Here is a 14,526-nt window from a genome sequence, read left to right on the forward strand (position 1 = left end):
GGGGGGGGGGGGATATTTCATGAGTCTGCTGAGTAGCTTCTTGGTCGCTCTTGATCCGTTCCTGTTCAACCCATTTTGAAAAGCTGCGGCTGATGGCGAAGATATCATTGACCCTAGCTTCGGCCTTCTTTGCTTCTGCATGAGCGGTGGCGAATTTATCTGCCATTTCTTCGAACGTTGAGATCGACCGAGCTGGTAGTTGAGAGTACCACATTAGTGCCCCTCCTGTCAAAGTTTCGCCAAACTTCTTCATCACACGGATGGCACTTGTTCTTTTGACAAGTCATTGCCTTTTACGGCGGTGACATAGTGGATCAGATGGTCTTCTGGATCTGTTGTCCCGTCGTATATTTTCAAGTATGGTGGCATTTTGAAGGTTTTTGGTATTGAGTGAGAAGCAGCTTCCTCACTGTACGATTGTTCGACGAACCTTCCCACATCGCGTTTTGGCAGTAGCTTAGGAGCGCCGGGTATTTTGTCAACTCTTTCCTAGTGCTCCTTCATTTGGTCACGAAGCGCCTTGTTCTCGTTCTCCATTTCTTCCATTCTCTTAAAGATGGTTGCGAGTGCACCATCGCTTGCGTTGGAGATGGCGTGGTTGTTATTCGTTCGTGCAGCGCTCGGCTCATCGATATCAGCAGTGGTATCTGCCGATGGTGAATCTTCGACATTTCCTTGAGGGGGTTTCTCGAGCATGTTGCTAAGGGTGCTCGTCAACCATTCCTCCAGCAGCTTTTTGACTGTTGGGGGCGGTTCTTTCACAGCAGACGTAGAAGCTCTTCGTTCGTGCAAAATCGTTAGATCTTCGAGTGAAGAGGGCGAGATCTAGGGGTGGGCATTCGGTATTTCGGTTCGGTATTTCGGTATTCGATTTATCAATTGTGTATACCAAATACCGTACCAAATTATTTCGGTATGGTTCGGTATTTTTTATTTTGGTTCTGTACGGTTTCGGTTTAATAATCGCTAAATAAACTTATGACGCCCGACAGCCCTCTCCGTGCACAATTCATTGAATTCACTTATTCAGTGAATTCACAATTCTTCAGTGAATTCACAATTCATTAAGTATTTCACCAAGTATAAGTTAAAATCCTTTCATCTTAATAATTACTCGTAATCTCAAAGTGAGATATGGCAGAAAAAATAGAGACATCTACTTTGGCATTGAAAAACGGAGGAAACACCTGAACTATTGAAGGATGAAACTTTCACTTCAGCAAAGAATATTAGCAACTTATATCTAAGTCAAAAAAAAAAAATACTAAGTCCTCTCACGTCAATTTACTTTTCTAACGCTATAGAAGTCATTCCTTCTTGAAGTTGAATGAAGCCATCCTTCAATAGGTTTTATAGTGAACGTCCACTTTAATATGATTTCTTAAACTATATGTGTCATCCCTCTTTATATGAACATTATAGACTCGACCAAAATACTTGCACTCTACTTTGCGAACTTCTCCGTTATCTTCTTTCACCTCAAAATGTTCCCAAATATGAGAGCGTACTTTAGGAGCACGGGGTATGATTGCACTTGAACCTAAAAAAAAAAGATAAATCATAAGTTAGAATATTGTGTTTTGATGATAATAAAACAAAACTACAAAAGTATATAATTATAATAATTATATGTCTCATCTTTGCTGCTAAGCTATTTTCTGGAATACTTAAAGTAAATGAAGAAAGCAAATCAGTGTCTCTATCATGTTTATAATTATATGTTTCCTATCATGAGTTATTGAGTCATTAATTAATTGCAGGTTATTAATCCTTTTACATATTGGGAATTCCAGAAAGTGCAGCATATTTTTCAGGCTCATTTTTTTAACTATGTTTTGTTACGAGGATAAACGACCTGAAGTATAGTTAATCCCAAAAGGAAATCAATGTATACGACACAAATGCCCAAAATATCAAAACTATTCAAGATTCAAGCCAAGATGCAAATTGGACATGACAATCAAATTGGATATTTAGAGACAGAAAGAAAATTCAAAGGAATGTATAGACCCAAACCCAAACCCAAACCTGCGTCCAATCTGATTCAGATTGAGACCTCAAATTAATTCCCACACTCAGCCGCTTCCCTCCTCCCCTTTCTCTTTCTGCACGCACCATATTCTGCTCTTTCTCTCTTTAATAAAGAAAATTAAATTAAAGCGTATGTTCTTCTTCCTCTCAGCATATTTATCCCAAGTCTGTCTCTAATTCGTGAATGTGTTCTAGTTTTCGTTTTAGCAAATATCAATTTTATTAAAATTTAACTGATTAAGTACAAAAGTCTTTCTTGAGTCACGCTGTGGGTGCTCACAGCTACTAACCTGTACTTCTTTTTTCATGCTTAGTGAAGCTCATAGGTCGTATATTATTAATATTTTCTTTTTCTCTTTCAGAGACCATTAGTAATGGGTAAGAAAAAGCAAAAGATTGTGCTACCGCCGGAGCTGCCACCTGAAATTCCTGATGAGGCAGTTGAAGTATCAGATGAGGACGTGGCTTTCGTTGCGAAAAATCGAGAATATACTGGCTTCTTGTCCAATCTGGATACTAAGTCAATTAATAAGTAAGCAATTACTGACTTGTATATGCGTTTATTTTTCACTATTTTCTGGAATTAATGCACATACAGGAGTTGCTAATCACTCATTTTTTCCTGTAAAAAGTGAGAATTTGTATATTGTAAGATTGGATATGGTTTAATGTGTTAATTTTGGCTTATTTGTCTGGAAATTGATGCATAAATGAGTTTAAGTTTGGATATGATATGAATGTGGTATAAAGCTGTTCTTTTTTGCTTGGATAATGTTCACCCAAAAGTTTACTTATCTGAAAGCAAGAAAAGATGAGCTCTTGCAGAGGGGAATAAACTGTTTTAATTATCTATATGCGGGAGACTAATATTTGAAATTAAATCTGGTATTAGTTCTTTCTGACAAAGTGGTTTTTCCCCTAAGGTCACTTATGATTAAATCTGGTATAGCTGTGTTTCATTTGACACTTCCACATGTTAATGTGCTATATGGAGTACAGTAGAGCTTCAACTATCTATGCCTCATATGATGTTTGGCTCACAGGAGACTTTTTTTGTTCGAATATGCAAAATTAACTTTAGCTTCCAGAGTTTGGCACTTTGTTCAGAAGTCAGTTAGTTGGAGCAGCTTTCTAAAATCTTCAGAGCTGAATTAAGCTGTTTTAATGCCTTATCCTAGTTGGGTAACTTGTCAATGACCCATAGTTGAACAATTTAAGAAGTTCACCAAAGCTTGGAATTTTCTTAAGCTCTTGTAAATTGTAATCTTCTCACAGTATCCTGGATAGTTGAGCAGTTCTTCCAGATACTCCTGTAGTTACGCTGTTACGGTTACTTTCATTATGTTTCTTAAAAATCGTGATAGTGATTGCCCTTGTTTTTTCTGTTTCTGTCTGCTTAAATGTGGTTATCCTTCAGGTTCAGAATTTCTGTTTTGATGAATCAAATATCAACATCATCAGTCATTTCTTCTTTTTTCTCAAATAATATTCTGACTCTTAAAAAGTATCAAGGAACTTTTATGTTTCTTGTTAGATCTCTAAGTTCTCCCTTCGCATTTGGACACCTGATACAACTTTGGGGTACATTTTAGATGGAACCTCTTTTTGTTAGTTTCTTATTTCCTTTTACCCTCTTGTGCAAGTCTATTAACTTTCTAAGTTGATGTCTTCTCCTCTTATAACTGATATTATTATTGTAATTGGAAAGGCATGTTACTCGTGTTGCTGATGTGAAAGAAGATGATCTCGAGTCTCTGTATGAAAAACGAATAAGGAAGAGGTCACTTGATAAAGAAGCAGAGGAACAGGGGCTAGAGGTGGATCCTGTGGATGCTCTTCCTGTGAAAACATTGGATGGAAAACTTTATTACCGGACAGGTACTGAAACCTCTTGTTCATTCATCATCACCTGGTATTTGTATCTGTGCTAATCGTTAATTGGGTCTTAATTTCATATTGTACAGTGCCAAAGGCTACACAAAAATCAGATAAAGATGAAGCTAATGCTGACAAAGTTGGTGGTACTGATGCAAGTGTGGTGAGGTTGACTAAAGCAGAGAAGCGGGCAAAATTGAAGAAAATGAGGAAAGAGGCAAAGAAACAGGCAAAAGAGGGGGCCGAAGTAGAGGAAATTGAGAAAATACCTCAAGCTGAAGTCTTGGTATGTGCATTATCTGCAACATTAGATATCCAAAAAGATATGCTGTAGTGGTAGGATCTATATCCTAAATTATATTTGAATTGGAGATGACAGTGCAAAGAGGGGAAAAAGGCACTTGAACTTTAGAAAAGAGTAAATGTGATAGAGAGTGGGGTATTGACACAAGTTCATGCTGGTTCCCCTTGTTGCACTGCCACTATACTGTTGATGGTGGAGTTACTACCTTCTTCAGTGCTTCATGTTTTCCTAATTTTTGGTGGAGGAGGAATCTTAAAGCACTTGGATTGGTCTGATCTTTGTAAGAAGTGTTTTGGCGTTATTTTTATGCTATGCATTTCCATGTCAGATTATTCTGGAAAAATAATACTCCCCTGACCCAATAGTCAGGATGACCAATTGTCTTTGGCTGTTCCAAACGTACTTTCAATCCTCTTTCAATATATAGCATCAACAAAGTTCTGTGAGCTCATTCTTATATTAGTCCTCCAATAAATTAACCAGTACTATTAAAAGTCATCGTTAAGCAATGGAGCAATGCAAGGCGAGGTTTTATCACATTAAGCGATGCGAAGCGATGGGTTATTGCCTCATGGAAGAAGCTATATGTTTTAGATGTAAGCTGCAAAGTGAACCTGCAAGAAGTGGTTGATTGTTTGAATCTAATTTCAAAAGATAAAAAGAGGAAACGTAGGAATTTCTCTGCTCCTTGTGAATCACGTTTTTCTTCTTATTTCTCTATTCAACTCTCTTAGTTCACTTACTACAACAAAAATAGAAAACTGAATGCTAATAATTCTTTTCTACAACAGCAACAATCCAGTGGAATCCCACAAGTTGGGTCTGAGAGGGTAATGTGTAAGCAGACCTTACCCCTATCCTGGGAGGTAGAGAGACTGTTTCTGAAAAGTAATTCTTTTCTATGGTTGGTTAATTGAAAAGTAACTTTGCAATTGAATTTGTCATTCTGTGGTCTTGTTGAAGTATATTCTAGTGATGTTTACTTCGGATTCTGGGATTAACATTGTTATTACTGTATACTGGTTGCTTAAATTTGTAGAACTATAGTCAGACAAAAGAGGACACTTAAATTTGGATACAAGTATATTGATTTATACATCCGTGGTGTTAGGACGAGGTGAGAAAAGATATGACAGCAGAAGAGGACAATGAAAAAAAGAAGTTTAGACTAGCTGAGCTGGGAACTGCACTGCTTACAGATCCTGAATTAAACATCAAATCACTCAAGGAGATGCTGGAGATTTCTAAAGATGGTGATCATGATATAGTGGTACTTGCCCTTAAGTCTTTGTTGGCTGTTTTCAGAGATATCATTCCTGGGTGAGAAGTTTGCAACAGTTCATTGGTTGTTTGTAGTTTGCTTCTCCTAGTTTTATTTCTTTTATTAACTTTATAACTATGTAAACAATAAACTTTTATTTTCAATATGGGCTCCAGGTATCGCATCCGGCTGCCAACTGAAAAGGAGCAGGAGATGAAAGTTTCAAAGGCTATTAAGAAAATGCGGTTCTATGAATCTACCCTCTTATCTGCATATAAGGTTGATTTGTGGATCAACATCTCAATAATAATTGATTCTACATATGTATTCCATATAGCTGCTAGGGCATACTATCATGACATGGTTTACCACTAAGTTTTGTTCCATTTCTTTGCTTGCAAATTATTGTGCCACCTTTGTTTTGGTGCACTTTGTTAACAGACTTTTTGACCTTTTGCTTTGTGGATAGGAAAATATGAATCAGGCCATTGAAATTGTATTTTGTTTGGAATAACAGGAATATGGTCCAGTTGTTCTTGTTTCTGGTGTTACATGATAGCATTGTACTTTATGCAGATAAACGGGCTAGGACTGCAGTTATACTTATGTATTCCTCGAGATGTTGGGTTGAATTATTGAATTCCTCTTGCATAGCAATAATTTTACATATTTCAGTTTATTATTACTTAATTGAATAAACACTAGACAGATTATTCTTTATCCAGGCATTGTATAAATTATCTTAGCTGTGGGATATTAAATACAAAGAATTAAAATAGATCAATCACTTGAAAATAAGTAAATAGGTTCGATGAGTGTAAGGCCTAGCTAGACCTACCTGCTATGTTAAGTATTTTCATGCACTAAAGACTTCTATAAAATAAATAGAGGTAAAAAATTAAGAATCTTTTGACTTTGGAAAGGAGCAATCAAATGGGTATAATCTAAGTTATTATGGATGAATGTACCTTTTCTCAAAAGAACTTCTGGATATATCTCGTAACAGCAAGATAAGTAGCTGATACGAAGAAAATTCAAAATTTGAAGTAACATAGAATGTGGCTTCTTGTTTTTTTTCTTTCTTTTTTTCTTCTTCTTATTTTTAAAAGGTCTTAGAAACTTAACTTGCATCCTTAGAAATGTTACTCATGATTGTTGGATTGCAAAATCAAATATAATTCTAGTCTTTGAACATTTGACAATATTCCGTGTCAGATATTTTTGCTGATTACTCCTTTTCCTGTTTGTGTATTGACAGGCTTATATACAGAAGCTGATAGCTCTAGAAAAGCAGGCTGTATACAAACGAGTCGCAGTTCGCTGCATTTGTACTTTACTCGAGGCAGTTCCACACTTCAATTTCCGAGAAAGTTTGTTAGCTGCTGTCATAAGAAACATAAGCTCTGAGGATGATGTATCGAGGTAATTATGCTTACTGCTCTTTCGGTTCCTTCAGCTTTTCCACTTTCCTTTATTTGGAGCTGGTTGAAGGAACTTCCATCTTCTTATATCATTTGTTGCCTATCATTTGTTTCCCTCCATCAATCCTTTGTTAAGTTGTCCTACAATCCTGTTCTAGTGGCAGGAAATCCGCAGTTCTCACAACGAGTCTAATGTGAACTTTCTTCATCAAGTTGCTTTGGAATTATAGATGATGCAAGAGAAGCATCTACATATTTGGTTTCTGTTCTGATGTCATTGCAGCAAAATTAAGCTTTAAAATAGTCTACAACTACAAGCATGGCTTTCATGGAAGGCCTGGTATTGAAGTGCTTAAGAGTTTGGCTGAATAAAATACGTAGCTTTAACGTGCAATGAGGTTTTGCAGAGTAAACCTAAAAATCAGGTCTCAATTTGGTTAGTTGGAGGATTGAGAGACCCCATAAAACTGAAATGCACTTCTTTTTGATAATCGAGAAATCTCTGAGGGTCAGTAACCCACGGTTCAAAATGCAGTGGGTAATGCGGTCAGTAACCCATGGTTCAAAATGCAGTGGGTAATGGGCCCTCCCCTCTACCCTTCTCCACTTAAATACCAGGTTTTTGTCTAGGGCAGTGTTTGAACCCGTAACATGCGCCTAACCCACACGTCATGTACTGTGCTCTTACCACTAAATCAATCCCTTGGGGGAAAGCATAGCAATGCACCTTTTTGTAGACCTAAGCTATATTTAAACTATTTGTTGAATCATTTAAGGATTTGAAGTGATAGAATGTTTGAAAGGGGGCTTCTATGAAAGTGTTTGGGGATTTCAGAGGGCTTCTCGCCAGTTAATCAACCAGCACCATTGTTTACTTTAGTGCTTTCAGTTCGTCCAATATCTTATGTCTAATCTATTTTCCCGTTTTAAGTGATGTAATTTGACTAGGCATGGATATTAGGAATAGTTGAGATGCTTAATTTTAATTATGGAGCTGACCCTTTACTTATGTTATATTGAATCCCCGTCCCCCTTTTCGCTAAAATTAACTTTAAAAGTTTTGATAGNTTCGGCTTTTGCTTGATTAACTCTTTGACAGGAAGTTTCAACTCGTATTGCTATTTATATTCATCTGTTAATGTGGTATTGGATATTTGTCTTATATTGCTTCTTGCCTTATCCAAAACTTGAATGTTAATATGTGGTTTAAAGATCTACTAAATTGGCTTCTGTTGGCAAAAACTTGGATATTTACTATACAGTTCAAGTCTAAAAAAATTCAAAAGCCTCCTTCCTCGAGGAAAAGCAAACACCAAAACCATGCACTTCAAAGTTTTGAGACGTGTTGCGTTGTTATGTAGACTAGTCCTCTCTCTCCACACATGCGTGCTAATTGTGAACAGAATATTCAAATAATAGAATTGGGCCTCCAGGTTATGATGCTTTTTTTTCAATTAGCAATTGTGCTCTCTCAAGTTTGTCAATCTACTGCTTGTTGACAGGAAACTTTGCTGTTCTACTGTTAAGTCACTATTCACCAATGAGGGGAAGCATGGTGGTGAGGCAACTGTGGAGGCTGTTCAAATGATCGCAGACCTTGTTAAAGATCATGATTGTCAACTACATCCTGATTCCATTGAGGTCTGCAACTTTAATTCCAATACATTGGCTCTAGGCTTTTTCGGTAGATTGTTTATGATGTCATCTTGAATTTGAAGCACAAATCCTGGTATTGGGCCAAAAAGGACGAATATTTCAATGTCGATGTGATGACTGTGTCAAACATTTGGAAAGATAATGGTGATCTTTCAAAATGTTGCTAGTCAACTTATGACAGTAATACTCTCAACAATGTTCATTCAAGTATCTGGAAGTCTTGCTTAATTTTAGTTGGCATTTAACCTTAAGGATATAGTTTTTGATTTAGCATTGGGAAAACTTATTATCTTATGACATGATTTTGTGATGCTCAGGTGTTTATGTCTCTGACATTTGATGAGGATCTTGGGAAGCGTGAAAAGCGAGATGCTGATAATAAATTTAAAAGCAAAAATTCTAAAAGGAAGAACCTTAAGGAGCTGAAAGAATCAGCTGCAAATGAGAAAAAGAAAGCACGGAAAGAGATGATGTCAAAGACACGAGAAGAGGTATTATTTTGCCAACATAGTCTGTATTTGGCTTGTTAACTATAACCTCATTTGCACATCTTCATGTTTTACAGGTTACTGCAGAATTGAAGGCTGCTTCATTAACTACCGATGTCACTGAAAGGAGAAGGATGCAGTCTGATGTATTATCAGCTGTCTTTCAGACGTTCTTTCGTGTCCTAAAGCATGCATTAAGGCCTCGGTATGTTCATTTTGCTGATGATATAAATGGAGCATGTCAAATAATGAATTCGCTTACCATGAACCGACCAGATTTGAACTTGAACCACATCATATAACTAGTTCCTCTGTGAGAAAATACTACGAGTCCACCTTTTTTACGTGCTACCTGGCGTTTATTATTATTTTGATGAAGTTGGTAATTTTGTTGATTTAATGAGAAATCCCCTCATACAAGGTGTATAGGAAAGTGGAGAATCTCACACAGAAACATGATCCTTTACAGGGAGCTATCTAGCTTTTATAGAAAAAAAAAGAAGAAGAAAGACAAATGAAATCCTAGGAGAACAGAACACATGACTGTCAAACCAGTCATTCATGTACTTTCTCTATGCAAAACTATAACTAGCCATTAATGGTATACAAAGAAGAGGACGAATCAAATTTGCAGTAAAGGTCAATTTGTGAAACCAGAAGAGATATCTGAAGAAGATGAATAGGAGGAAGAAAGAAGACCACCTTCCATTTTCTTTCTAATTTTAATTGATTTACTCATAAAAGAAAATAACGAAGAAGACAGATCCTGGTAGTTTTTTGGAGGATTCAGTCTCCAACTTTTTGAAATTTTTATTTTTTACTAATCCATCTTTATTTGTTATATGAATACATCTGCCATTCTGCTTTTCTTTCTATCAAGAATAGTTCATGAGCTCCAAGCCATTATTATGCTTTCACGGATGCATTTGTGTTGCCTTGATTTCAAATTAATTTTGGTTACTGATATTGATATTTTTCTAGCATATTTGGTTTCCCTTTGTGTTCTCAGATAGTTATGCATTTTCTATTATATTGCAAATTCTTCATATGATATATTTCCTTTAGTTGTCTGTGTATTGTATTTTGAGGTTAAATGAAAACAAAGACTATGATCTATATCCATGATGGGGGAAAAAGGGAAAGCTACAGAAGTTTTTTTGATAACCGAAAAATCCCCGAGGCACGGTAGTGAATGGTACGGAATTTGGTGGATAATGGCCTGCTGCTCTACCCTTCTCAACTTAAATACCAGACTTTTGTTTGCATCAGAATGCGGACCTGTGACGCGTGCCTAACCCACACATCACGTGCTGCACTCTTACCATTAGACTAGTGTCCTGGGATCAAGGGAAAGCTATGGAAGTTTGTAGCAAGTAGTTAAGGTTGATATCTTTAGGAATTAAGAAACATGTCGATGCCCTTGATTGTGTTAGGGATTAGGAATTAAGAAATGTGTCGACGCCCTTGATTGTGTTATGGATGCCATGAATTGCGTTTTGGCTACTCGAGGAAACATTTGGAAGTTTTGTCAAAGATTAGAAAGTGTTTTTACAACTGAAATTATGAATCAGCACAATCTTCCACTTTACAAGGTTAATGGATAACTCGGGAAATTATGTAAATGGCTGTTTTGAAGCACAAAAAGATCTGAGTGATTAAATTAGGCTGGGAGATAAAATAGATGCTTCAGCATTCATGAAATGTTAAGAAAACATTTGTAAGTTTAAGACTGCTTTTCACAAGTTATGTTGTGTTGAAGTAGAAAACTTTGGAGTTTAGAATTTATAATCGAAATGTGTTGCATTTGATGCGCCATCAATGTCTAAGTTGTTGAATTGCAAATTTATGACAAATCTATTAGGTTTTCTACAAAATTTATGCGTTTTTGCACAACTTATGTAGATTTAGCTTGTAACTAAAGTATGTGAATAAGAATTATCTTCTGCATATAACTTTTTGCCAGCTTAGCCTTCAAATCTAGAAATAGTTATTACCATCTTTTAAATTATTTTTCCACAACTAATATTTAATTAATGGTATAAAATCATAATTTGCTTTTTCCTTCATACAATGTGGTGAATTCTAGTAAAGGTTTTAACATCGAATTGAAGTTCGAGTTCAGTGGGACCTGCATATTGTTGATGGCCATGATCGAATGAAACATTCAAATATTTTAACTGCATAGGAAAAGTTAGAAGAAAGAAAGAGTTATTGCGTGAGACTAATGTTTCTTGACCATTGTGTATTTATATTTACAATAATTTCTAGAACCGTTGATTGTGGTACTCTTGATCACATTGAAATTGGGCCATCATTTCTAATTACTTAATTATTGGATATGCTTCCTAACATTCTAACTTAGGGATTACAATAACTATGTAGTTAACTCTTAACCCCATTGAAAACGGCCACCATTTTTAATTCCTTAATTATTGGATATGGGTTCCTAATAATTCTAACTTAGGGATTACGGTAACTATGTAGTTATATTATTACAATCAGCATGTACATTATTATTTACCAAAAAAAAGTTTATTACAATCATCACTGCCGCGGTGCCGCCTTGAGTTGGAGCTTGCAAATCTTATGGTTCAAGCTACTCATATACAATATTCTAGGTCCTTCAAGTGATTTGACAAAAACTATCCTAGTTGATTCGCCAACAAAAGTTGGAACTGTATCTTCAGATGCTATGTACAAAGTGGCGATCAATTTCCATATGCTTGTTCGCTTTCAAAGACTAAATTATAGTCAATATGCAAGATTGACATATATCAACTACATGTGTCAACTCAGGCAACAACAATTCAGTAAGCTACTATTTTAGCCAATCTAGCAGCAAGTTCCAACGAAGATATATTTTGCTTCAGTATGGCCGTACCACAACATTATGTTTCTTGTATTCCTTTGAATGAAGATTTGTCCAAATTAAACACTGTACTTAGAGGTTGAATCCTATCTAAAGGACAACTGGCCCGTTCAACATCAGTATACTTGACGTGGATGTCCCTATATCTGCATACTACGTTTTTTTATATCTCATAAACATTCCAATGACTTGCACTTGTGAATCCAAGCATCGATGAAAAGCAAGTCAGATGTTTGAATTGCTGATCAAAACTTAAATTACCCATAAGTCTTCTATACTAGGATCAGGTCTCCCTGTCCTTTTAGAGACAACATTTGGATCCACTAGAGTAGCGACCAACTTAGAGTCAATCATCTTTGTCTCCTTGAGAATGTCTAGAGCTTATTTCCCTTATTAAATGCAAGGCCATGAGTAAACTAACCACCCTGGTTCAAAGGGAATATATCAATTTTGCAGAAATCCTTGGTTTAAAATAAGTAAAATATTGTTTCAATCTGCCATGCTGGTAAGATTCATCACACGTGATAATTTTTACCTTATCCAACAAAAAAAAAGAAAAAAATAGTCATCACCGTGATAAGTATGATAACAACATGGGCCGCAAGATAAATACACAGGTCAGGTTTGGTGTCAGAGAATGCGGAATAATGAGCCTCATTACAAATCAAACAAATGTCAGACAATGTCTGGATCTATTAAACCAAGCTCAGTGGAGATGGCTAAGTATTCATGGGCATTGGCACTATTTGTTAGATGCTCCGTATTGATTGTGTAACTCAGCAAGTTTTGGTGTATGAAAAATAATTTATGACAAATTTTCATCATCGATAACCTAGTCTGTTAAAAAGTTGTCAACTAAGATACTAATTCCTCTTACAAAATTGGCGCTGCTATGGTGCCAGGCATCAATATGAACTAAATAAAAGGGAGACAACCTGTTTTCTGTCTCAACTAAGATAAGACTTCGGAGAACGTTACTTGAATTTAATGACTTACACCTCAGGCAACTGAAATTTGAAAGACTTGGGACCAGCTGAATGTAGACTATGGAGGAGAAATATGAATAACACTAAAGAATTATGATACTCTTTCTCTTAATTTTGATACCATGTAGAGAATAAGCTAGAGAGGGACATATAAAGTTTGAGAATGCATGGAAGTAATGCCTCTCACCTTTTGTGTATTTGTACCTTTGAAAGGTGTGAACCACCTCATTTTAAAGTTCAAACTATCAGAGAGATTACTTTATTCATTTGATTTTGTTTTAATGCCCTCTCACGTGCATGTTTGATTCTTTTTCTCGGGCCTTGCTCATGGAAATTCTCTTTGATAACGGGCGGTGCTGAGACTTGAATGTGGGATCTGTCCTTGATCTGATACCATGTTAAATCGTGTGAACTATCTCATTTAAAAGATTACGCTATTAGAGAGGAAATTCTTTTATTTATTCAACAATGTCTTAGCTTATACTGCAATGTAGTTCTATTATCTTGTTTACAATTCTCATATATTATCTCCTATTGATTATGGGACTTCTACCTCATTTATATCATTCCTAATTCCACTAATTCTAGGATTGGGAGATGACTTCCTAACAGAGTTGTCATAAGCGAAAAAGCTCTAAAAAGCGCTCTAGGTCTGTTGGGGCTTTAAGCGCAAAGAGCACTTAAAGTGGGGGCTTTAGTAAGAAAAGGCAGCATGTCTTAATGCCTTTCCTTAGGCTGATGCGCAACTTAAGCGACGCGAAGCTCCTTCCCTGAGCTTTTCTGAGCTTCAGGGCTTAAGCGCGGCTTAAATGAGCCTTTGATAACACTGCTTCCTAATTCCTCTTGTTATAGTGTTACAATTATTGTACTACATAATTACAATCAATAGTAGCCATCATAACTAAACAGAATAAAGACATGCTTGCAGAGATTTATGTGATGTAAGTTCTAATCCTGAATAAATTGCTACTGACGTTCACCGGGTGATGTTTTACATCTTTCCAAGTGCTGGAACATAATGTCAGCTTGTGGAACTACATTAACTGATTTGAAATAAAACTTATCTACAGAAATTAGTGCTTATGGTGCAGGTTGCTGAAGTCTTAATTCAGTTTGAGTTTGTTATCACAAGAAACTCATTCTGGTTTTGGATATCCAAAGCATCTTGGATGTTATGTTTAAATTTTGCTTTATTAGCTCCTGCATCAGTACAGTCTATACTATACTTGACCACTGTGTTTACACTTAATGCCTTTCACTTAATGCTGTCTCAAAAAGTAACTTCTCTGTTATTATTACTCAGATCAAAAGCAGGTTCTTCACCTCAGGCACCTGGAAGTCATCCACTTCTTGCTCCTTGTCTTAATGGAATTGGGAAATTTTGCCAACTCATCGACTTAGATTTCATGTCCGATCTTATGAATTATCTGAGGAAGCTTGCCGGAAGTGGCAACAACTCTGGTGATTCTTCCATGGTTGGTTCAGCATGTCTGACAGTATCTGAAAGGCTCCAGTGTTGCATTGCTGCTTTCAAAGTGATGAGAAACAACTTGGACGCACTGAATGTAGATCTTCAGGATTTCTTTGTCCAACTTTACAATCTGATAATTGAGTATAGGCCAGGAAGGTAAATCC

At 36.3% G+C, this 14,526-nt stretch overlaps 1 protein-coding gene across 2 annotated transcripts; it reads left to right on the top strand.

Moving 5' to 3' along the window:
- Positions 1 to 1,876: 1,876 nt before the first annotated feature.
- Positions 1,877 to 14,522, top strand: LOC109218199 (nucleolar complex protein 3 homolog). Of its 2 annotated transcripts, none has more exons than XM_019382546.1 (11): positions 1,877 to 2,196; positions 2,394 to 2,563; positions 3,740 to 3,909; positions 3,996 to 4,192; positions 5,322 to 5,530; positions 5,648 to 5,750; positions 6,730 to 6,893; positions 8,395 to 8,533; positions 8,866 to 9,039; positions 9,114 to 9,241; positions 14,195 to 14,522. In XM_019382546.1, exons 1-11 carry the CDS (start codon positions 2,164 to 2,166, stop codon positions 14,520 to 14,522), a joined length of 1,815 nt encoding a protein of 604 aa, XP_019238091.1. In that variant the 5' UTR covers positions 1,877 to 2,163. The 2 variants fall into 2 exon arrangements, with proteins under 2 accessions (XP_019238091.1, XP_019238092.1); XM_019382547.1 differs by having other exon boundaries at positions 1,879 to 2,161.
- The last annotated feature ends 4 nt before the right edge of the window (positions 14,523 to 14,526 follow it).

This window comes from Nicotiana attenuata, unplaced genomic scaffold (genome assembly GCF_001879085.1).
Source record: "Nicotiana attenuata strain UT unplaced genomic scaffold, NIATTr2, whole genome shotgun sequence".
In the NCBI taxonomy this organism is placed as follows: domain Eukaryota; kingdom Viridiplantae; phylum Streptophyta; class Magnoliopsida; order Solanales; family Solanaceae; genus Nicotiana; species Nicotiana attenuata.